The following is a 24480-nucleotide window of genomic DNA, read 5'->3' as shown; positions in this document are numbered from 1 at the left end:
TACCAATATTAGGGATACACATCAAAAGGAATTCATAGAGAAAATGTCCTCAACATTTACCGCCAATGTTTATACACATCAGTAAGTATTTTAAAAAAAACTTATCTTATATAAAATCTAATTCAGAGGTTGTTATGTCCAGTTTTTGGGACCCACTACCCTGTATCAATGCAGCTGTTTAACTTCTAAGCCCACTGCTTCATTTGGAACGAACCGCATTTGCAACAATAACACTGAAATCATTCAGACACCTGCAGAAAACACGTGTTAGACCTCGAGTCGCCTTTTAAAGAGACGGATAGAAAAGAGCAGATCTGAAGAGCACCGATATCAAAACAGACTCCAAATGAATAAAAATATTTATGCATTTAATTGCATTCATATTAAAACCACATGGATAAAAAGTGCATGTAACAAAAAAAAAAAAGAAAAGAAAGGTATGAGAATGTGATATTAGAGAAAAAGAAAAGGTGTTACGTATTTGAAATGAAATACATAAAGACACATTCAATCAGGGGTGTCAAATATAAAATGTTAAATACATGATGGGAAACACAGGGTTAAAAACAAACAAACAAAGAAAAAACACCCCTAAATAAATAACCTACCTATGCCATTTACAGTACATACCCACAGTGCCTTCCACTAATATTGGCACCCTTGGTAAATATGAGCAAAGAAATCTGTGAAAAACTGTCTATTGTTTAACCTTTCGAAAAAAAATTACTCTGCTCTCATGGATATCAAACAACTGCACAAACACAGGTTTATCCAAAAAAAAATTCTCTTTGTTAAATATAGGTGTGCAACAATTATTGACACCGTTTTAGTCAATACTTTGTGCTAAGATAACAGCTCTGAGTCTTCTCCTATAACGCCTGATGAGGTTGGAGAATATACATGGCGAGGGATCTGAGAGCGTTCCTCCGTACAGAATCTCTCCAGATCCTTCACATTCCGAGGTCCACGCTGGATCCCATGTTTAACAAGGGTGCCAATATTAGTTGAGGACACTGTATGATAAAATGAATATACCTCTAAAAGTGAAATTCGAATGTAGTGTGTGTGAAATGTTCCAGCTTAATTTAGCATTTCATGGTCTGGGTAATGTGTTTCTGCAAAACATGATGTCAACAATAGATTTAATCTGTAACAGTCTCAACTGTTACAATTTTTTAAAAAAAACTAAAACTAAAAATAAAAAAACGAACACTGCCCTTTTCAAACAAAGCACTACGCCGTAGTCCGTACATGCTTCGGCTTAGCAACAGAAATACATGAAGTGCCCATAAACCAGTGAAAGTGAAATGCTTCTCGACGCACTGGTTAAAGAATTCTGCTGTTTCTCCCATCGGGAAAATATTCACTTTAAAGGAAAACTCCACCCTGAAACACGTTAAATATCTGCGAGGTGCTTATTCGTTGGTTGGTTCTGTATTTTCATTCTTTCTGTGAGAAGTTATGCTTGAAGAACTAATTTCAAACAAAACGGATAACCTTCAGCTTCTTTTCCTCACTCACCGTTTCTGTAGTGCGTAATATTTATTAACGAGAAATTCAGCGCAGAAGTAGTGGAGACGTCGGTGCAAGAGCCTGGCCTAAAAAAAAAAAGCCCCAGAATGCAATGCAGCTATACGATACGAAGCTACGTCAGAGACTCGGCTCGGCTAGAGATCTCCGAGATGACGAGCGTGATGGCGTTGACGGTGGTATCGGCCTAAGAGCTTTGGAAGCCGGTCTGTTTAAAGAGTGTACAGATGAGGAGGTGAGTGAACTGGACAGACTAAAGGACTAAAGCGCAGCTGCATCACTCTCTTTAGGTAGAGATGAAGCCAGGGCTGTTGCAATGATCAGCGGGAAGTCACACTGTGGGTAACATAGGAAAAATAGACCGACATGTTGATACGAGATGTTTAAACTTAAAACTCAGAATTTCCTCAGAAAATAAATCTTGGATGCTGTTGATCACATGTTCATAGTAAAGACGTTCAAGGTGAATTTTTCCTTTAACAATGTTTTGTTGTTAGCTGCTGGTGAGATTCTGGAAGTTGTGGTGGGCATGTACACCAGCAAAATCCTGATAAAAAATAAAAAAAAGTGTTCACTTTCAGAACATCTGGAACCCCAGCAGGTTGGAAACGACATCAAATACCAGTACCTTTCATCATCACATGCTGATGCACAAACCTTCACGGTGTTTTTAATCCCAACAGCTTGATAACGAGCGTGTGCACGAGCGGGAGCAAGTTCTGTTCAGCACAGTTGTAGTGTTATTTAATATATACTAATATCTCCTGTCTCAGAAAAACACAGATTTCACAGTTATATGTGATTCAGTCTAAAAATAAAGATTTATACACAGACAATTCGATGAACGTTATAATCTTATCGTTGGAGATTAACGCTTCTTCTTTTGGTGGAAAAAATAAATTGTCTACTTTTGTAGATCCGAATTCGGTCACTGCTGAAAGTTTCAAATAAACCATGAGTCTCTGTGGAATTCCCAATCCTTGGCTGGTCACATGATCCCTCTGAGCAAGCTGATTGGTTCCTCTCGCCGACAGTGGCTGGTGATTGTTGCGTATTTACACGGCGTGGGCTTGGAGATGAGAGAAATAAAACAAAAGGCCGTGATTGGTGGAAACGAGGCATCTCTAACCGTATACGAGGGGAAAGAGGAGAAGGTGCTAGGAAATGACATCATGGGTTTCACCATTTGGTCTCTGTCTAATTGCTACAGGTGGGAGGGGCCTGCCATAGAAATCTGCCAATAGGAGAGAACGACGGAAGAAACTTTAGTGAGTGCCACCCTATTAAAGGAGCAGTTTGTCTCCCCCCCAATGCTATTGTTCACGTCCCGTCTGTTAAAATTCCAATAATGGGAATGACCATTTTCCTTTGATTTCTCATTAATACAAATCTAGATACACTTTTTTTTACATGACAAACTGCACCTTAAAAGCTGTAACAGCAAATCACAGTTGAACCCCTGATTCAGCGTTGAACACAGTAGTGTATAATGAAGTGTTAATCCCGCTCCAGCAGTGTTACTCAAATGGATCGAGTGTATCAGATGGAAAACACACTCAACACACAGCGCTGTGATCAGATATTAACGAAGATGTTTCAATCATCCAGATCATTTCCGCTACATGAAAGTAGAAAGTCAAGACAATTGGACTGGTCAGCATTCTCTCTCAAGTGTGTATACACACACACACACACACAATATGGCCGAAAGTATGTGGACACCTGACCGTCACACTTGTACGTGGACCCTTCCCTAAACAACTGTATAAAATGTCTTTATATGCCGTAGCATTACGATTTCCCTTCACTGGAACCAACGGGCTCAAACCTTCGAGCATGACGATGCCCCGTGCACAAAGCGAGCTTCATGAAGACATGGTTTGCCAAGGTTGGAGTAAAAGATCTCCTGCACAGAGCCCTGCCCTCTGTAGCTTTCAAACACCACCAGAGGCTGCAGAAAGCGTCCAGTTTAGCCGACTTTGGAGCTCTATTTCTGCTACAGAGCGCATCATGTTTCAACTGATGATTTTTCGCCCAGGTCAGACACTTTATAAATTTATTTTGTTTGCAATATTAAAAATGCATGCATCATTTTTAAACTTTACTTAGTTTTAAACTGACAAAAAAACAAACAAAAAAAACACGTTGTTTTGCACTGTTTATGATTCGGAAATAAAAGTTTTCAGTCATAATTTTGCTTTATTTAAATATTGTTTAAAAAAATAATACGAGAATCGAATCGAATCAAGCCGACTCAACCCGACTGAAGACCTTCGAGATGAACTGCACACCGGACCTCCTCACCCAACACCAGTGCCTGTAATTTTCATCTCCTTTCTGCGTCACTTGAAGTGGCTTTGAACAGAAGAATCTATTTTATTCCACAGGAGTAAAAGTCCAGTTGCCTTGACTTGCATTAAAAGCATGTAAACACATGGTCATACTATACTGGCTGAACCACAAACCTACAGAACAGCTAAAGTTAGAAAAGTACAGGATTATTTCATGGTTTAAAAAAAAAAGGGGGGATTAGTAGATACTACTGGCCACATTGTAGAAGATGAGAGATGGAGAGATGATTTCCTGTGTCATGAGCATGCATGCTGAAAGCATGGTGAGATACAGCGGACTCATTGAGGCTGAAGCATGATCTGTGAAAGTGTGAGAGACTGCTGTGGGTGAGAGGCTGTTAGTGATCGAGACAAAGCGAAAGGTTAGGAAAGAAAAAAAAAATAAATAAATAAATGGTACTTCACGGTGACAACATGCGCACTGGGAAGTGGGGGTTATAAATAAAGAGTTACCAGAACGCCTTGAATCTCCAAGAGGTTCGAGCTTGGGGAGTCTAGAAACTTTGGGAGTAGCCCATCCAACTACAAACAGAAGTAAAACAACACAATCGTAAACCTGTTTTTTTTTTTTTTGAAATCGATCGTACACTTAGGAAGTCAGGATCACCGTCAGTGAAGAAAAACAAAACTAAACAAACAGAGTTCCTGTTACTACCCTAATGGTGATCATTTTCCTTTATACCACACGGTGCAGTCGAATGCTCGAATCTGATTGGTCAGAAGTTGTGCATTAATTTGGTAAAGCAACATGGGTAGTTCCAGCTGTACCATGTTATTTTTTCTATAGTAACAGCTCATACACAGGGACTTGTATGACAGACGCTCCAAATAAGCTAAGATTAATAAATGGATGTTGTTTAACAAAGTAATTCTTATAATCGTTGATGTGGTGAAGAGAGAGAGAGAGAGAGAGAGAGAGAGAGAGAGAGAGAGAGAGAGAGAGAGAGAGAAAAAGAGACAGACAGACAGACACACACACTGGTGAGACACACACTTTACCTCAGCTGTAACATACTGTAATAGTGAGAACAGGAGCTAACTATGCAGAAATATTCTCAGAGCTGATTTTATAGAAAATCAAATCAACACCTTCTAACCAATCAGATTTGAGAATACACAATGAATAAGCAGAAAATAATGAATTATTATATATAAAGGTCAGACAGGATTGTCTTACCTGGTGCGGGTGGTGGAGTCGGGCTCTTGGCTGCGTCGTCCGTTACGAGAGGGTCGACTCTGTTTTTCCGCTTGAGCCGTATTTTCTTCATCTTCTTTTTGGTCTGGTCTGTTGGACCTAAGATTTTTCATTTCCGAGATTGTTACTTTTTTTTTTTTTTTATAAAGTTTTCATCCGAGTGATTAAGGAGTTTCGGGCGTAATTATGTATATTAGTGCACTTCAGACATCATTCAGACAACAGCTAACTCTAAAGTCTAATCTCGCGGTTTGCACAGAAACACAGCCATCGTTAACCTTGGAGTCAAAACACTGGAATACAAAATTAGGCCACTTGTGCTAATCACATTGCGCTGTTAAAACTACTTATTAATACTCCTGATTATTAGTCCGCTGATGGAGCAATCACACTGAAGAGAGGCTGACCTGATTCTGGGCTCTCTGGAGTCTGTCTTTCACTCTCTTCCTCTTCCTCCTCCTCCTCTTCTTCTTCTTTGCCGTCCTGCACGACCTCTTCTCCCTGCTTTTTCATCTCCGTTTCTTGTTTCGACTTGTTTTCATTCTGAAGGAACAAACCAGGATGAAACTAAGCTCTCTGGCATAAAAGTGATGAAGAAAACTATTAGGACTGCTCAAAATCTAAGTGCTTTGCTGGTTGAGCAGAACGCTTACCTCCGCAACAATATGGTTTATTGGTTGGAATGGGTTGGACATATCGGCGTCCTCAGACTCCTCCTCCTTTATTTCCCTGCCTGCTTTCTCCGCCTCTTCACGCTCTTGTCTGTCTCTATGGAAAAAAAACCCCAAAAAACACAACTGATTTTTAAAAAAATAAAAATAAAAATAATAATAATAATAATAAAGCAGCTCAGAATGCGCTACAGAGATCCTTTCTGCCTCAGTACTCGGTCTATTATATATGGAAAGGGGGCTGGGGATTACAATAACCATGTCCTCTTCACAATATGTATATTAAATCATATTATACCTCATCTATGACAGCAGATATACAGCATTAGTGCAGGTTTATATACTAACGAGCTCATTCTAATATGTTACGTTTGCATCATCAGCATTCTATTAATTATGCATGTAATGCAGCTGCACTGTTTGACCAGCAGGGGTCCCAATCTGCACATCCCATAGGGTTAAAATATACAGAGAGCACGCTGGTGATCTCGATGAAGCATGCTCGTGATCGCATTCTTTCGTGGAAAGATTGCGAGATCTGCACTTGTGAAGTCAATGGTTACAATTACGTTATATGGTTACACGTCCATGTTAGAAAAGGTTTACAAAAAGAGCCTTTGGTAGCTTTCAACCACCACCAGAGGCTGCAGAAACCGGCCATTCTAACCGACTTTGGAGCTCTATTTCAGCTACAGAGCGCATTATTCTTCGATTGATTATTTCGCCCAGGTCAGAGACTTTAGAAATGTATTTTTTTTAAATTTACTTAGTTTTAAACAGACAAAAACACACGTTGTTTTGCACCGTTTATGATTCAGAAATAAAACGTTCTCAGTTACACTTTTTGCTTTGTTTAAATTATGTTCAAAAATAATATGAGAATCCAATCAAATCAAGCAATCATGTCGAGTGTATCCTTACACTCCTAGTGTCTATAGTGGACAGGAAGGAGGGTCTGTAAGGAGACATTTATTTAACGTTTATTTAACATCGAGTCTCCAGTGACTTCTGTCACGGGGAAGAAAACGCCTTTCGGATTTCTAGAGAGCGTGACAAGCTGGGTTTTTGGGTTTTGGGGTTTTTATGGGGGGTTCACGACACTGGTGAACGAATAGCTCAAGTTTGGGACGGTAACCTGGCCACAACACACCACCCTGCTGTTCATTATTTTGAACAGTCATTCATTCATGGACAAATTTTAGATGGTCTTTTTCTTTTTTTAAAAAAAAAAAAAAACAACCCCAGACCTCTCCTCTCGAATCCGTTTCACTCGCTCCGCTCTCTCCTTCTTATCCTGGTCCTCTTGTACACGCTGCTCGGCCGTGTCCCTCTGAACGCGCTCCGTAATCGCCTCGTAGTCTTTGGCGATGTTGTTCAGGAGCCAGTTCAGGCCGTTCTTGATGGACTTGTCGATCTTCTTACCGTAGCCCAGGACTGCCGAGCACGGTTCCTGACAACACAAACCGCAATTCTGTCTTTTTTTTTTTTTAAACAAATAAACGCAATTTGACCTCTTGCTTTCATTCTATATACAAAACAGGACTCCGCTCATCTCTACGTAGCTTGCGGCAGGGTCGATCATAACAAAGTTGTTAAAACCTTCTAGTTATTATGATGAGTGAATAACTTACAATCTGACACAGACACTTGTTCTCATTGACAAGCTTTTCAAGTGACAGGTTCTCAATGATGTCCGCTTCAGCCATCGCTCCGTCTCGGTCCTGCTTGTTGGCCAGCCTGAGAGCCAGTCAATAAAAAAAAAAAAAAAAAAAAAAAAAAAAAAAAAAAGAGGGTTCTGTAATTGACAACGCCAAGTGCGAGATGTTACAAACACATGGGTTAAGACCTGCACTTAAAAGGGTCTGAGAGGATGTTTGTCATCAAGTGGACGATTCAAGATGTCACTACTTGCTGGTGGAGATGTGATGCTTATTAAACTAAAACATTACAGACTCTAATTCACCATCTTTTAAACAGCATACTGACATAAAGGTGTATAAATAAAGTGCTGGTCCACGACGAGCCACCCTACAACGGCTATCTGACTTACACTAGCACGGGCTTTCCGGCGATGCGAGGGTGCCGCAGCACTTCCGCCATGGTGTCTCTGGTCTCATGGATCCTCTGGACGTCGCTCGAGTCCACCACGAACACCACGCCATACGACTCGGAGTAGTAGTTCTTCCAGATGCCCCGGATCCGCTTCCCGCCGCCGAGGTCAAATATCGTGACCTCGAACTTGCCCTGCTTTAGGTCCACTTTGGAGAAGCCCACCGTTGGGGCCACGTCTAGAGGACTCTCTGGGGTGGGGATATTTACACTGAATACCTACAGCAAGCTATACTGAAATTTGTACAGATATGTGTATACAATAATAACAGTAAATACACAAAAAATACGACCGACGTTTTTCCACTCTCTGCCTGCTGCTCGAACGATCGCTTTCTAATCATCGTTAACGTTCGAGTTATCCGTAAAATATTTTTAAACGTTTCATAATATAAACACATCTGTGAGGAGTTAATGGTGTTGTTCTTACCTCCCTGGATGCCCCGTACTGTGGCGGTTTTCCCAGCATTGTCCAGTCCCACCATCACCAGCGTCACCTTCCTGTAGCCACACACACACACACACACACAGCCTTAACTGTTGCACATATACAGATTCGAACCTTCACCACGCGATAAGCAGATTGTTACACCAACCGGGGTGTACTTCTAAAGCACGTAAACCTCCATAAAGGCCTCTAGCTCATTATCACGAATACACACAAACCTGCTTAGACGCTCTGAACTTTTAGCATCATCTCACTAATACTGACCTGCGGCACTTGCGCCACAAAGACATCAAGCGCCCTATCCAAGTACAAGTCCTCTGCAGCCAGGAAGACTTCATCGATCGTTAAAGCGAGGCGAGATGCTCACTACCCGTCCCTCCTTTCCTACCAACTGCCCTGTACCTTCAAAACAAGCACGCTCCCGTTCCTCTTGGCCTCGGTTAACCCTGCTATGCTGGGATTAGGCCGGGGATTTCCAACTTAACCCCGCTGAGGAGATCAGCGCTGAAGGACAAACGCTGCTCGCCTGATTAGCAGTTAGCTTAACATGCTAGCGTTAAGCCTCACAGCTTATTTTGGAGTACTCTGGGGAATAAAACATTAGGGCTCCAAAACGTCACCTTATAATGTTCGCAAATCAGATGATATAATTCATGCGACCTAATAAAGACTTCTCTTGAAGTTCATAAGAAACTGAAAAGTTCTCGGACCTGAAACCTTTTCCACGTCGGGAAACACGGCTTTGCCGCTGAGACTCCGGAGGCTCCTCCCATAAGTGTTAAATAAATGTGTCTTCAGAGACGACATGAAAACCTTTCAACCAATCAGAATCGAGAATCATTATTGTCTCCCATAACAAGAAAATAAAACTGGAATATACACAAACACACAGACACAAGAGAGTGAACCGTTTTGATTTCAGGTTGTGTTGAACAGTAAGAGAGAAGCATGAAACAGGTTCATCTGGCTGATGAGAAAGAGAGAGGATTTGAGAGGTTTGTACTCATTGCTTTCACAAATGGAGACTCCAAGGCGGAGAGCAATTCATAAAATCATACCGATACCCAAGGCCCTCGGCCTGTTAATGTTCGCGTCAGACATCAGAATGTGGGGAAAATGTGATCTCGGAGATTTTTGACCGTGGCGTGCTTAGTGGTGTCGGTTTGAGTATTTCAGAAACTGCTGATCTCCTGGGATTTTCATGCTAAACAAGTCTCTAAAGTTTACACAGATTGGTGGTGGGGGGAACAAACAAACAAAAAAAAAAACATTCAGTAAGCAGGAGCTTCAGAGGCCTTCATAATGAGAGAGGTCAGAGGAGAATGGATAGATTGGTCCAAGCTGACAGGAAGGCTACAGCAACTCAAATAAGTGCTCTTTACAACCGTGGTGAGCAGAAAAGCATCTCTGAACACACAACACAACAAACCTTGAGGTGGATGAGCTACAACAAGCACATGCCCACATCCAGTTCCACTCCTGTCAGCCAAGGACAGGCTAAAGCGGGCACAGAAACTGGACAGCTGTCTTATTACAGGTTACTCCCACATTTCTTTCCCGCTCCCGGCCCTGCCCCCAATGTAGTCAACTCAATGTCTCTTTTTTAGACCCCTTTGGTAACTTAAATTTTTAAAAAAGAGCCTAGCAACAAATCTATAGACTTTTTAGGCATGTTAGTGACCGTCTCGAACTCGATACGGCTCTCCAGCTCACGTTACAGCTGTTGTTAGAGAGCAGGTTCACTCGACTCACCATCAGTGTGTAAAGAATGTCTGTGTTGCGCTTGTGACCAATCACTGCTCACCACTGTTTCCAACAACCAATCACTGATCACCATTTGTCCCACCTTCGTACAAGTAATAAAAGGGAGTAGCTGTTTCCTTCAAGACTACTGCTGCTTTTTGTCAGTGCTCTTGAGAGAAAGTATAGTGTTTTGTAAATCCACAAAACTGTAGTTTGTGCATGGTGCCACGTCCAAAGACGGTTTACTTCCATCAGAAATAAATTATTTTTTAAAAATGAATTGCAATTTATCATCATCATCATCATCATCATCATCTATTCCCATGAAACTCTACTCTATTTTAATATATTATGAGTGAAAATCGTCCTTCTTCGTGGACCTTAATTTGTAATTGGACATACTAATGATCACGATGAATAAATTGGTATGCAAATCTGTCTATGACGTCATCTGGCGACTTTTAGAGCGTGCTTTAGCTATTTTCCCCTGAAGGAGAAAAAAAAACAGCGTTGGCAACCCCAAAACACCGCGCGCGCGCGCGCACACACACACACACTCGCACTTGCCTGTCACCATGGCAACACCAGAAGTATGCCTCTGGCACTCGGGTAGATAATTATATTAGTGTGCATTGTTGTAAAGGAGTTTGACATGAATTTAAGGTGTAACAGGTTATTAAAATGAGTCTCACCTGGCAGGCTCTCTCCACCGTTTCAGCCAGCTGCAGCAGTTCGCCATCAGACTGAACATCACAGTCCAAACACATGGGACCTGGAAACCTCAGCTCTCTTACAGTTAACCTGTTAAACCTAAGGGTTAACTAGCTGAGATAAACAGCGTTGACATTCTCAGCAGTTCCCTTTATAGCGAATTAACCAGCCAGCTAGAGCTCATTTTAAAACCACAGAATCTTTACCTAGCTGCTTTACTTTCTTCACCATTAACGCCGTTAAGTCCTTGTCAGCTAACTAGCTACATCCCATAATATTCGGTTAATTAAACACAATGCTAACATAGCGTCAGTCGACTTTTAAAGCTAACCTTTGCTAGCGAGCTGATTCGTAAAATGTTAGCAACGTTCTTATATCGTATAAATATATATATATATAATATATATATCAAAAGCAAAAGGAGCTTTTTTAAAAAAAAAAATGTATGTCGCACTATTTAGTAAACTTCATTGCGACTTTCCCAGCTAGCGCTTCGTTAAAACGCTCACTGCGCTTTTTGTTTACGCCACCGGCTGCTATGGCTGCGGCTGTGATTTCATCAAGAACTCCATCCCAAACCGAACACCACCACCCTAACTAGTCTGCCTAAAGAGTGCACTCCTCCACTGTGTTGTAACGCACTACCTAGTATGCTAGTTTGCGGATTGAGACCTAGCCAATACAGTTGACCGTTATATACAATTAGCGCCCCTGGTGGATGGAATGAGTAAGCATGACTAGAACTGCGCATGCGCTGTACTGTAGCGTTCAATTTATTCCCCAATAGACATAAACATGAGACAAAGAAAACTGGACTCCGTGGTCATACGTGTTTAATTTTTTTTTTTTTTTTTTTTTTTTTTGTAGGCCAGAAAAACTCTCGATATATAAACCCCCTATATTAACCCATCCCAATTATATACCGTTCAAACATTTACATAAAATACAAAAAGAAAGAAAGAAAGAAAAAAAAAGAATATGAATAAATTAAATTAGTAAATCGCTGCTCTTGTGTAGAACAGTTCAGACATGCCTCGGTTGTGAGACATTTAATTCTTCCCGTTATTGTTTGTTGAGTGGAAAGAGAAGAGCTTTAGAAATATATGTACATCAATGTCATAAGAGATTGCGCTCTTTTCAAAACCGGTTTAATTCAGTTTAATGTCTTCTTCAGCTCTTCTTTATTCAAAATATATATCAGCAAACACTGCTCTTTGTTCATCTCAGCTTTCGTTAAGCTTGTGAGACTTGTGTCGTCCTCTGTGCCATCAATATACCCTAGGCAAATCCTTCGATAAATCTAAATCCAAGTACAAGGACTAAACGATGGCCAGATTTAGGAGGTTGATTCTTAATCAAATCGGTGACAAAGTTCACAAATAAGCAGATATTTTGCAAATGTACTGGAAATATTCCAAATTTCATTGCCATTGCAATTACATCTATGCCTTACACTTCTTGAAGCAAAAGTCAAATCGTGGTTGAGGTTGAGGCAGAATCCTCATTGCCTCCGGCATTAAAACCTAGTTCATATCTTTCGTTATCAGATCAAATACTGTAGTAATCTTTAAAAACAATTTGCATGGTAGTTAGCTTGTTAGCCAAGTCACACACTGCAAATCCAACGTGGTGTCAGTGACGTAGAACATCACCTCCAAATACTAAAGTCCGGGATCGTCGCATCGTAGTAGATGAACTACTGTACTTGACGTTTATTATCCCGTTCCTCAGAGATCAAAAAACCGATGCAAGGAGGTGTCCAGGCGGTCAAACAAGCTCCATGTTCCCACCCTTTTGTTTGTTTTTATTAAAATGGTAGTCATGATTTCATTCTTGAATGTCCACAGCAGCTATCAACAGGTCACACGGGCTCCGTGTCTTCAGGAGGCATCTACGAGAAAAGTGTAAACAAGTTAGAAAGAAACAAAACTTCAACATCACGGGATTTCAAGTGAGTTTACACTGGAATGCTAACAGTGGTGGAAAATGAGGCGGATCCTAGCAGAACGTTCCTTCCCTACATCAACTTTCCAGACTTCTGCAATCATACCAGAGCGGTGCAATAAACAGGATACACGGAGAAACGTAAAAGCCGAGTAATCTACGATGACTATTTAAAATTCTATGAGAGTAGTGTCCTGATCGGCCGGTTCTGCTGAAAGCTTTGTTGAAGGCAAATTCAGCGATTATTAAAAATCCCGTTACAGATTAGCAGAAAGCTAAAAGCACACCAACTTTCAGTTCAGCTGGAATTCTTGGACCCCTAAACACTAGACAAAAAACGCAAAAAGAAAGCTACAAGGCCGTCGGCTTTGTGCTGAATGTGGCGAGAAGGGGGTAATTTACACTCTTAACGCGATCCTAAAAAAATTCATCCAAATGGAAAAGATAACATAACATTAAACGCACTTACTTTCATCGTCTGAATCGAAGCCGAAGAGAGACGTGCATTTTTCTCGGTGCAGCTGGAGCTCTTCTTCACAGTCGAACGTCGCGTTACAGCGCGAGCAGCTCTGCCTCTTGACGGGGCTTACGTCATCTGTAACGGTGCCTTTGGCGCTCGCTTGGGGCCCCCTCCACTTTTTGGGCATGCTGAGGTACAGCTCGTCCAGGTAAGCTGAAGGAGGAAGTCTGCTGAACGGCTTGACCGCCACCTTCTCGTACTTCGGCTCCTGCTCTTTTGGAGCTGTAGGGGGCGCTTTAACGCTAGATTCTTGTTCGTGGTCAGCGTGACCGTTGACGAGCCGGGAGCTCTTGCTGCTGTAGTTCACCGAACTTCTATGTAAAGTCAAAGGCTTTTCGTCGTCTAGTTTTACAGTTGCTGGGCTGTTCTTTTGTTCCATGAGTCCATCTAGTGGAAGTGGAGGAGGAGGAGGAGGAGGAGTCGGAGGAGGAGGAGGAGGAGTCGGAGGAGGAGGACTCAGAGGAGGAGGAGGAGTCTCAGGCTCCATCACCATGCTTTCAGTTGTCTGTTGTGCTGCAGGTGGAGTACTCTTTACTCTTGATGCTCTGAGGCTGGGTTTGTCCACACCTTTCTCAGAAATTGCCGATTTGTCCTTTTTCGGCAGAACGGCTTTATAATGACTCTTTTCATGGCTGTACAGGTCCTTGAGGCTGGCAGATTCCATCGAGCATCCAGGGAAGCAGCACTGTGCTTTCAGAGGATTATGGTCCTTCTCCATGTGGTCGCCCACGTCCATTCGAGTTTTGAATCTCTTCTGGCAGGCCGCGTGGTAGCACGGGTGTTTGAGGTTGCCCCGGTGAGACACGACATGGTCGAAAAAGTGCCGAGGAGTCCAAATCCTTCTGGCGCAGAACAGACACTTTTTCGCGGCGAGGTTGTAGAAGAACTCGAGGGCTTTCGTGTCGCCCGGGTGGTGCATGAGGACGTGCGAGAGGACCGGGCCTGGCATGGCTTGGAACGTGCACGCATCTATAGGACAGGTGACCGCGGGAGCACTACTGACTTTCCTCTTCCGCGCGGTCTCGCTGGATTCTGCCTCGGTCCCGTTTCGCTGTTTTTCCACATTCGGAACGGAGTTTTCCGTTGTGTCTGTGGACTCGGCGGTCGAGGTACCTTCTTCGTTCTTTCGTTTCTTTGCTGCTTTTCCGTCAACTTTCTCCTCGTCCTCTCGGTGCTTTTTCTTCTTTACTCTTGGTTCCTCCACCACCTTTGCTCTTCCACAATTTTTACTGTCCACTTCTAAATTATTGCTGGTTGCCTTGTCTGCTTTGGTCCTGATATCGTAATTAGCTTTATTACTCTTAATCGTCTTGTCCGATCTCCCTGCGTCGGTCTTGTTCTCTTCTTTTACTGCTGGTACATTTTTACCGACTGCAGGACTCTCTTCCTGAATGCACCACATCCCAATCTTCCTTCTAACTATTCCGTTCGGCCTGTGAACGGAACCGTCCTTGAGCGCTGAACTATTTCCCCCTGCCATCACTCTTCTAGTCTTTCTTTTCCTGCCTAGCTTCGTCCTAAGCGGCCGTCCTTTGTGCTCCGACTTTCTAACCGAACCTCTTGTTACGTATCTTATCGGCTCCTGTGGGGTGCTCTGCTTATTGTCCTCCGCGCTGCTTTCTTTTTGCTCTGGCGCTGACGTATGCTTCTTCGTGTCCGTCTCCTTCGGGGGCGTTCCGCTGTTATCGGAGCTTTTCTCCGTCTCGCGCTGAGCTTGGGCTTTCTTCGTCAGTTTCAGTCTCATCAGCAGTCTTGACTTGATCTGTGCAAATCCGGGCTTTGCTTTCTTGGGAGGTGACTCGGGAACGGGCTGATCTGGGTTCCCGGACGCTTCGGGTACATCCTCACGCTTCTTCGTCTCGACCGGACTTTTGACCCTGCTCAACTCTTTAATGTGCTTTTGGAAATGCTGTAAGGCTCCACGAGTCAGAGCCAGCTTGTCACAAAACATGCACTTCTTTTCAGTCCGGTAATGCCATAAAGCATGACTCAGAGGCGTCTCGTATATTTTATTGCAAAGCTTGCATTGGGCTTTAGGCTGCACGGTAGTCTGGGTACTGGATACGGGAGATGAGCCGTTGTTCTGAGACGGCTCGACCTCCGTGGTCTGTTGCGACGCCGGTTCTCGAGGTTTCGCTTCTTCGAGATTGGCAGGAGTCTTGAGAATAGTTTCAGCTGCAGGCGCGTTTTTAGAGGCATCTACAACCTCTTTGTCTTCAGCTGGATTTTCGTGGGTGTCTGAGATTTCTTTGGGGGTAGACGCTTGACTTTGGGGTGCGAGTTCAGGTGTAGGTGCATTTTCAGAGGTAGAAATAACGTCAGTTACTTTCTCGGACGTGGTTCGAATATCATCAGTAGCTTTGTCAGATGTATTACCAAGACTGGAAACTTCCTGGGTGTTTTCCAGCGCTTGAATGTTGGCGGTCACGACGCTAGCAGTTTGATCTTTGGGAGGACGGTCCACAGTAGTGATTCTGCCATCAGCCTGCTCGACGGGGGAAAGTAATGGCAGGTCAGATCCATCACTAACACCAGGGATGTCCTGGGTTACAACAGCAGTCGGTGAGGTCACTTTAGTCTCCTCTAGCGGTTCACTAGGATTCTTTACAGGTGCAAGAGACTGAATATCTTCTTCCTGTTTCACAGCGCGTGGAACCGTTAACACCGTGGTATCCGTAAGGCGATCGAGCGAAGGGCTTTCCTCCTCTTCAGGCACTTTTGCGTAGGAGTGGAATTTTGTAATAACGACCAGGACGTCCTGCGGATGAAAGTCTTCTGTGTCTCTACACAAATGAGGGGACTTCTCTAACAGTAGCTGGAGGAGCGAGTTCGGCCGAGTCGAGTTACTACAAGACGTCGGTCGAGGTGGATCAAAGCGATGCTCTGTGGAGGAAGTCGTTTTGGGCACAGAGCGGCCCTGAACGTCCGCAGGAAGCTCGACTTCGTTATCGGGGTAGGAATATTCCATTGTGATTTCAATGACTGGCGTGTCAACTAGAACGTCCTTTAGCGAGCTGAACAGCTTTGGTTTCCTCCCTGGTTTCTTCCGTTGTCCGAGAGCGCTGCTTTCTCCCAGGGCAGCTAACTGCTCCAGGAGCCACCTGGGCTTCCTGCCCCGCCGTTTCAGCATATTTTTCTCCGCCTGCCGAGTGAGGAACCTCTGACATCTGTTGTTCAGCTGCCTGGCATGATTTTGAGCCAAATCCAGCTGCCTGAAGGAACGCCGGACTGGACACAGCTCCAGATTCTTCGTGAGCCGCGACCCTGGCTTCCTCCCTCTCTTCTTATACTGAGGCGCTTCGGAAGACACGTCGCCAGACGTAATCGTGACCTGGTTTTCTACCGTCGCAGACTCCTGCTCGTCTCTACTCCTGGGCTTTGCCTCCTGGCTGACGGCGGTCCTCTCCGGCTCGGCGCGGCACTTGCAGTGCTCTCGGACGCAGTAACTAGGCCCCCATTTATCCTCTTCCGTAATTTCACGGAGGGCGGCTCTGGCTACCTCGTCGCTCATGAGCTTCAGGCAGTTCGTTTTGATGTTCAGAAGGCTCCAGAATTCGGGGTCGAAGAACAGGCCCCTTTTCAGAATCTGAATCACCTCGAAGCGCACGTTGTTCCCAATGGGACTGGAGTCCAGGTGGTACTCCAGGTCCGGGTGGTTGTACAGGAAGAACACGGTCTTGTAGGCCTCGACCGTGCGCTCCAAGAAGAACACGAGCAGCGCGCAGGCTCTGCAGATCTCCAGGTCGTTGGGGAACAGGTACGCGATGGTTTTGTAGATGAGAGACTTGGTGACGGGGTCGTTCTTCAGGTCGGTCTGAAGGGCCTGAGCACAGAGCTCGATGCAAAACGTGAGGCCTTCTTTCCCCAAACGCTGAAATCCAAAACCAGAAAAGAAACTTCATGAGCAAAGAACATGGAACACTTAAACAGCTTATTTATTTATTTACTTATCAGGACTTTCTGAGCTACTAGATATTTTTGATGTTTAGGTCCAAAATAAGGCGTGTATTTTTGTCTACAACACCGATTTCAAACATTAAATCATACGCCTTCAGATCAAAAGGTTTTTAACATCATGAGAAACGTTTCAGTCGAGTGTCCACAAACTTTTCACCGTGTGTAGTGTGTGTATGAATCCTAAATTTGCAGTGCAATAATTATTATATGCTGTGTCATGACGTACCTCAGCCAAGATCACCTTGATAAATGGAAAGATTGCTTTTACGTTGGTGGCTGACAGAAGCAACAGTTTGCATTCTTGCAGAAAATGGTTTTCCGTGGCCTTCACTCTGAGGTACAGCTTACACCATATGAAGACCAGATCCCTGTGGAGAGCCAGAATATTCATCATTAGACAACAACATTATGGAGCAATTTACACCAGCCAACCATTTTCACCAAATAATAATAATAATAATAATAATAATAATAATAATAATAATAATAACAATAACAACAGCAGCATTATTTACAATCTTGCCGCACAAATATACAATCAGGACGACGATTCAACAATTAATTAGAAAAAGTGAAGGTAGAGGGTTTTTTGGGTTGTTTTTTTTTTTCTTCACGAAACCACTGCAGAGCACAAAAAGTCTTATCTGCTGCTGACTCAGACACTGGCATTGAAGGCTGTTTTGGGACTCACCAAAGGTAGTACATGTCTCCGCTTCTGAGCTGCTGCAAGAGGAAGCCTCTGCTGAGCTCCAGGAGCAATTCGTCCTTTTCCTCATCCTCTGCGATGCACAGGATCTCCACCGCGTCCTTCCCGTCAATCTCGGCCATCTTTACAACAACACCAAATTCCAAGAGTCAAAAAAAAAACAACAACAAAGCCTGTCATTATATTATGAGCAAGACGGGGTTTTTTTTTCCCCAAATCTCCATCTAGAATCAGATGGCACCATTTCATCGTGAGCACGGACGCACCTCCGTGAAGAGGCGTTCTTGTTGAGAGGACTTCCAGAGACAGGTGAGGTAGGCCTGCTTGAAGAACAGGCGTCGGCCTGAAGTCGGGTGCTGACTGCACTTCAGGGCCAACGCCATGGCCTCACGGGTCCGCTCGCAGGCCAGCAAGTAACGTACACGCAACTCGAAGAACACGGACACCTCGGAGCTCAGATACCGGTCCACTGTACAGCAAACGGTTACAAAGAAGCAAAATGTTCACTGATGCTCAGAAGGAATTGTTTGTAGTTTGGCAGTAAGTGATTTAAAAATAAATAAATTAAAATAAAATAAAAAAAAATTAAAAGAAAAAAACCTGAGCACACCTTCTTCTTGTCGTTGCTCCACTTCCTTTAGGATTCCCTCTAGTACAGGACTCGCCCAAGGCCCTCCATCTCTGATGACGTGTCTAACCTGTAGCAGGTACACATTCTGGTACCTCACTAGACTCGAGTGGCATTCCTACACACAGAAAAGCGTGGAGATGTTTAAACACGAGCGTGCCGATTGATAGAAAAGAAAAAAGAAAAAGCCATCACGTGGCTTAACGTTAGCACAGTCTGCGTTAACGCAGGTTTTAATAACGACCCTGTGGAAGAATCTCTAAAGGTCGTCATGGGCCATGCAATTACCTGAAACGAGTCCAGAATATCTTTTAGAGGGTCCTCGGGGAACTCGTCTCTCCCGAAGAACAGCAGCAGCTCGAACACACTCCTGCGAGAACGTAAAAACAGTTTTCCTCCATTTTTAAGAACTGTTTTCAAATCCCTCGCTCCTGAGTAATATGAATAACTACGTGTTTGGAGAAAAAGTTCCAAAACACAGAACTTGTACTCGGAGTTTATACTCACAGAGCCAGACTGCTCAGAGTGTAGCGCACGTGCTCACAATCGGACGGAAACGACGCCGTGCCTCGGACAAACGCGCACAGAGCGCTCCTCAGGACCTGCAGCTGTGGAAGAGGCACATGCCATTGGCCGGTGTATTCCTCCACCAACTATGAGAGGGGAAGAAAAAGAAAACAACAGGAGGAGTGGATAAAATGAAAACGGGGAGGAAATGAATACAAGGAAGAAAAGTGACTCAGTAATAAGGGAAACGTTTAAGACCGGGACTGGAATCCTCATTCTTTATTTATTTATTTATTTACACACTAGAATAATAATAAAGTCCTTAAAACTCTGGAGTAACACAAATGTATCTATGGGAATTATGTTGTGATAAAAAAAAAAAAAATCCCAAATAAATCAAAATAATTGAGTATTTTAGCATCTTCAAAGTAGACACGCTTTTCGTCTAGAATTTCCAGAAATGTATTCTTGGCATTTTCTCGCCTGATTTCTTGAGGAATTTCCCGGAGATGCTTTTTAAACAGTATTAAAGGAGTTCACACCGACGCTGGACTCTTATCGGCTGCTCTTCGGAATATTTCGCTCCGAGTCGTCCGTTTAAAACAAGGTTTTTTTTGGGGAAATAAAATGTTATTTTTCTAATGAAAGAAACGAATATGTCGGCACGACTATATTTTTGTCTACGGTACCGATTTTGCACATTTAATCACACACCTTCAGATCAAAAGCTTTTTAGCATCATGAGAAACGTTTCACTCGAGCGTCCACAAACTTCTGACCGGTAGTGTACGCTCGCGCGGTCCTGCGCCGCTGAATGAAACGTTTCACACGGACGCGTTCGAGGTGGCTCTGTTAACGGCACTGAAAAGCCCACGGGTTTGCAATAATCGACATGGATTCCTGTTTTTGCGTTAGCTGGACCGTTATTGACACGACAGCTTTGCGCTGCGCTTCATTTGACTGTCGGCTTGTCACCTGGTCACGCCTACAGTAAGAGGAGATGTGTGTGGTGTAGCAGGCCCTGAGATTCAGAACGGGCGTCCTACAACTAATTGGTTAAAACATGCAAAGTGAATAAATAAAAAGTGTTCTCCGAAAGTCAACGACACGTAGGGTTTCATCTTTCTCCGACCGTTTTAAAGTTGATCTTCGATAAAAATAAAAACTCCAGAAATAAATCTGGCCTCATTTCATTAAAAAAAAAAAATTTCATATGAATCAACCGTCCTAGAGAGAATCAATGAGTCCTAGAGGCGCTGAAAGTATCACAATCCGTTAAAATATGCCTCAGAGATACTGGACTTTGGCAGAAGGGGCACGAAGGAGGATCTTCACCCGTTAACAGATACTTATGAGCGAGTCAGGAATGGCCTATTCCACAACGGGTGTGGATGATATGGTTTCTCTGACTGTTCATCGGGAGAAGAAAAAGAAAAAGAAGTGGAAAAAAACTGGTGACCTACTGAACTTACTAGGAATAAAATAATTGAAATAAAACCTTCTTATACACAAGAAGACACGTAATGCCCAGGCTACTGATTTATCCATCACTGATGTAGGAGTCGTCGTCGTATGTTTTTATGTTCATAGAGATCGGTTTGCTTTGAAGATATTAGACGACGCTCATCTCAGTCATATATACGCTCGATCATAACGATCAGAGACGTCAATAATACAGGTTACTTTAGTGTACATAACAAAACTATTCTGGGAGAAAAGCTCAGAATCGTCTCAGGATACTGCTCAGGTCTGTATGTTGTTAAAGGTGCAGTAGGTGATATATATATATATATATATATATATTTATTTCTTGCTAGTACAACTAAGCTGGAAAAATATGCAGAACATTACTGGCCTCAGTACAAGTGGCTTAGAAAATTCTTTCGGAAAACTGCCTTCTGGTCTGTAATGCTCGATTGTGTTTGCATGGGCCTCCTGTCAGTCATTTTATATAAACGCCACTGAAATCGGTACGAGCGCAGCGCAGACAGGTAATTCTCCTGCGCAAAATCTTATCTATACAAAAATGATCTATACAAAATAACTGCCTGCGTTCGTGACCGGTCTACCTCGTACATTTTCTGGTCGGTGTCAGATTCATTATAACCAAATCGTGTCCAAATTACATCATCGTACCTCCCTTTTAAGCTACAAGTTCAACATCTTTCAGTTGGGCCGATGCCTGTTCTGTGCCGGAGTGTCACGGGGAGTTTTGTTCTGTAATATTGAATTGATTTGTATAGCGCGTTTAACAACTGACATGGTCACAAAGCAGCTTTACAGACATGTATAAATTTATTCCTTGAGGAGTGAACCAGAGGCGTCTGTGGTAAAGAAAATCCCACGAGACGACATTAGGACGAAACCTTGAGAGGAACCAGTCTCAAAAAGGAAACCATCCCCATCTGGGTGACACCCAAGAGTGCGATTATGAAGAAATCCCTTCGATAACTGTGTGCTACATGGTCAGAGAGTGCAATTGTGTAACCAGGAAATTCAGTACAGTTTTCACATGAAGTCTGTTTTGTTGAAGTTATCAACTGTTCACTGATGGAGACTTCAGTGCCAAACTGTTTGACAACTGCAATCCTAAAGCTATCATAGCATAACTGTTAATGTCAACTGCAGTTCAACTGATTACATCATGCTCTTCCATGATTGTTTTTAGTTGTTTGGTTTTTTTTTACAGCACACCACACCACACCTCACCAAAGCTCGCAGCTCCTAGTTCTGACCTAAGTGGAATAAATCGGCTGCCGAAAAGTAGCTTTTGCAATGTTGGCAGTATTTACGATATAGGAAAGCGTTTATCTAATAGACAGTCCGTACATGATTTCACAGAGTTTGTTTTGTGACCGTTGTGGCCAAAAACACTTGATTTCATTGTGGCGGTTTTTTCCCTCCAAAATTTGCTTTCAGAGTCTTTCGCAGTGACGCGTGTTAGTAAACGAGACCATTTAGCTGTACTCGTGTTCAGGGCGAACAGGGCTTTGGCTGAACGCACGTTGTGATGACCTCACATGACGGGTTTTGGGCAAAATCTGCAGAAATTTTGAAAAATTGCAAGCTCCTCCGAATACTGCGGCGCGTGTTTGATTTTGCGTTCAATTCTGGGCTCGCAAAATCTCGAAATCCCGGAGGGACTGAATAGACCTACAACGTATTGCCATATAAGCACAGCCACACTCTTCTGAGCAAAACTAAATGAAATAGCCGTTCTTCAAAAATAAATAAATAAATAAATAGAAACACAAGAAGACAAATAGTAAATCCAGAATTAAGACAAATGTCTGCAAATGCACCTTTAACATCAAGTTTATTTAAGGTAGAGCTGCGTAAAAGGAGACTGTTTGACATGCCTATAGGTCTCTTACACGGTCGACAAAGTGAGTTGGCTTTAATGTGATACTGAACACTACAGACCTAATCCGATGTGCAGTACAGAGAGGTACGAAGAGACACTACAGAGATATGAATTTAAAAAATAATTAGGAAAATATCAGGACATTTTTGCAGTTATCATGTCATGTATGAAACACTCCAGCTTGAAGAAATCAAATAATAGTGAATAATCAGTAATGTATAATAATTATAATAATAATAATAATAATAATAATAATAATAAGCAGTAATCAAGTGAACTGTGCTAATAATAATGCTAATAATAATGCTGATAATAATAATAATAATAATAATAATAATAATAATAATAATAATAAACAGTAATGAAGTGTGCAGTAAATAATAATAAGCAGTAATCAAGTGAACTGTGCTAATTATAACAATAATAATAATAATAATAATAATAATAATAATAATAAGCATCAATGAAGAAGTGTGCTGTAAATAATAATAATAATAATAATAAGCAGTAATTAAGTGAACTGTGCTAATAATAATAATAATAATAATAATAATAAACAGTAGTGTGCAGTAAATAATAATAATAAGCAGTAATCAAGTGAACTGTGCTAATTATAACTATGATAATATAATAAGCATCAATGAAGTGAAGTGTGCTGTAAATAATAATAATAATAATAATAATAAACAGTAATGAAGTGTGCAGTAAATAATAATTATAATCAGTAATCAAGTGAACTGTGCTAATAATAATAATAATAATGAAGTACTGAAGTGAAGTGTGCATTAAATAATAATAATAATAATAATAATAAGCAGTAATGAAGTGTGCAGTAAACAATAATAATAATAATAATAAGCAGTAATGAAGTGAAGTTTGCATTAAATAATAATAATAATAATAATAATAATAATAATAATAATAATAATAATAATAACAAGCAGCAATGAAGTGAAGACTTTTCAGAAAGTCTCAACACTTGTGTACAAACACACAATGAGCACTTGTGGCTGAGCGACCACACTGTAAACAAACCCACAGTACCAGTTAAATTTACACCTTTATTTATACATTATATTATATTATATAATAAGTTTGTTCGCTTTTCTTGAGATAGTTACAGTTAATTTGGCTACAACTCGTTTTTCCCCAGGTTGTTTTGGAATGTAGCTGCTAGTCCGCTAAGCTAATACCAAACCCAGCACACAATACAGTCTGAATGTAAACAGTCACAGTGTAACTGTTTTTAACTGTTTTCTTGTCGGTATCCAAAGGAACCCTGAAAGAACTCTGAGAGAAATAAATAGCTACGTTCGCTATAAGTAGTCGAGAGAGAGAGAGAGAGAGACACACACACACACACACACACACACACACACACACACACGGTAGGAGGGGAATCTCTGCTGAGAACGGTTACCTCCACCAGAGCCACACACTAGCGCACTAACTAGAGCGTCGAGACAAACTGTGACGTTCTACACCTTCATGTACTGTTTAGTAAGCTATCATGCTAGTATGCTAGTGCGCTAGTCTGGAAGAACCTAGACAAGCCAAGCTACCTTTTGATTATCAAGGCTTTAGCATTAGCTATTAGCTATTAGCTGTTAGCTAGTAGCTGAACTCTCTCTCTCTCTCTCTCTCTCTCTCTCTGTCTCTGTGTCTCTCTCTGTCTCTGTGTCTCTCTCTCTCTGTCTGTGTGTGTGTGTGTGTGTGTGTTTGCATGTGTTTTTGTTTTTCATTGTCTCACCTCGCAAAATCTAGCGCAGTACGACTTGCTCTGCAGTCCGCACTCGTCGTTTAACAAACTCTCCAATTCTTTTTTAAACCTGTCCAACTCCAATTCACTCTCTTCTTCCGCCATACCGCTTGTCTAACCCAGCGCGTACAACACACAGCCGCTACCGTTAACCTCAACCAAACATGACGGATCCTACTAGCGATCTGATTGGCTGTTTAGCTGTCAGTTTCTCAAGCAGCTGCGTTTTCCTATTGGATGGCGCTCGTGTCAATCACATGTTTCTTTAAATCAGTGTATCTGATTGGTCAGCAGCAGGGCTTTAATTTTTCTGGCTACATCTATCAATAAATAAATA

The 24480-nt window shown here is 42.3% G+C and overlaps 2 protein-coding genes across 11 annotated transcripts; both read right to left on the bottom strand.

Annotated features, from left to right (window-relative positions):
- Nucleotides 1–347: 347 nt before the first annotated feature.
- arl13b (ADP-ribosylation factor-like 13b) lies at nucleotides 348–11327 on the bottom strand. Of its 10 annotated transcripts, none has more exons than XM_017457879.3 (11): nucleotides 10740–11325; nucleotides 8287–8357; nucleotides 7798–8047; nucleotides 7379–7484; nucleotides 6995–7197; nucleotides 5730–5844; nucleotides 5484–5619; nucleotides 5059–5175; nucleotides 4335–4403; nucleotides 4074–4199; nucleotides 3573–3885 (listed from the first exon to the last, which is right to left on the bottom strand). In XM_017457879.3, exons 1-11 carry the CDS (start codon nucleotides 10796–10798, stop codon nucleotides 3857–3859), a joined length of 1281 nt encoding a protein of 426 aa, XP_017313368.1. In that variant the 5' UTR covers nucleotides 10799–11325; the 3' UTR covers nucleotides 3573–3856. The 10 variants fall into 10 exon arrangements, with proteins under 10 accessions (XP_017313370.1, XP_053531986.1, XP_017313375.1 ...); XM_017457880.3 differs by having other exon boundaries at nucleotides 4074–4181; nucleotides 10740–11324; XM_017457881.3 differs by lacking the exons at nucleotides 3573–3885; nucleotides 4074–4199 and adding an exon at nucleotides 348–2764 and having other exon boundaries at nucleotides 10740–11321.
- A 259-nt stretch (nucleotides 11328–11586) lies between these two features.
- znf654 (zinc finger protein 654) lies at nucleotides 11587–24309 on the bottom strand. Its single transcript, XM_017457876.3, has 9 exons — nucleotides 24135–24309; nucleotides 19021–19166; nucleotides 18802–18883; nucleotides 18496–18631; nucleotides 18152–18354; nucleotides 17871–18007; nucleotides 17406–17547; nucleotides 13172–17093; nucleotides 11587–12649 (listed from the first exon to the last, which is right to left on the bottom strand). The coding sequence occupies exons 1-9, from the start codon at nucleotides 24246–24248 to the stop codon at nucleotides 12639–12641; spliced, it is 4893 nt and encodes a 1630-aa protein (XP_017313365.1). The 5' UTR covers nucleotides 24249–24309; the 3' UTR covers nucleotides 11587–12638.
- Nucleotides 24310–24480: the final 171 nt, after the last annotated feature.

Source organism: Ictalurus punctatus, chromosome 26, assembly GCF_001660625.3.
Source record: "Ictalurus punctatus breed USDA103 chromosome 26, Coco_2.0, whole genome shotgun sequence".
NCBI classification, from domain to species: domain Eukaryota; kingdom Metazoa; phylum Chordata; class Actinopteri; order Siluriformes; family Ictaluridae; genus Ictalurus; species Ictalurus punctatus.
This window is presented reverse-complemented; position numbering and strand designations above follow the sequence as displayed.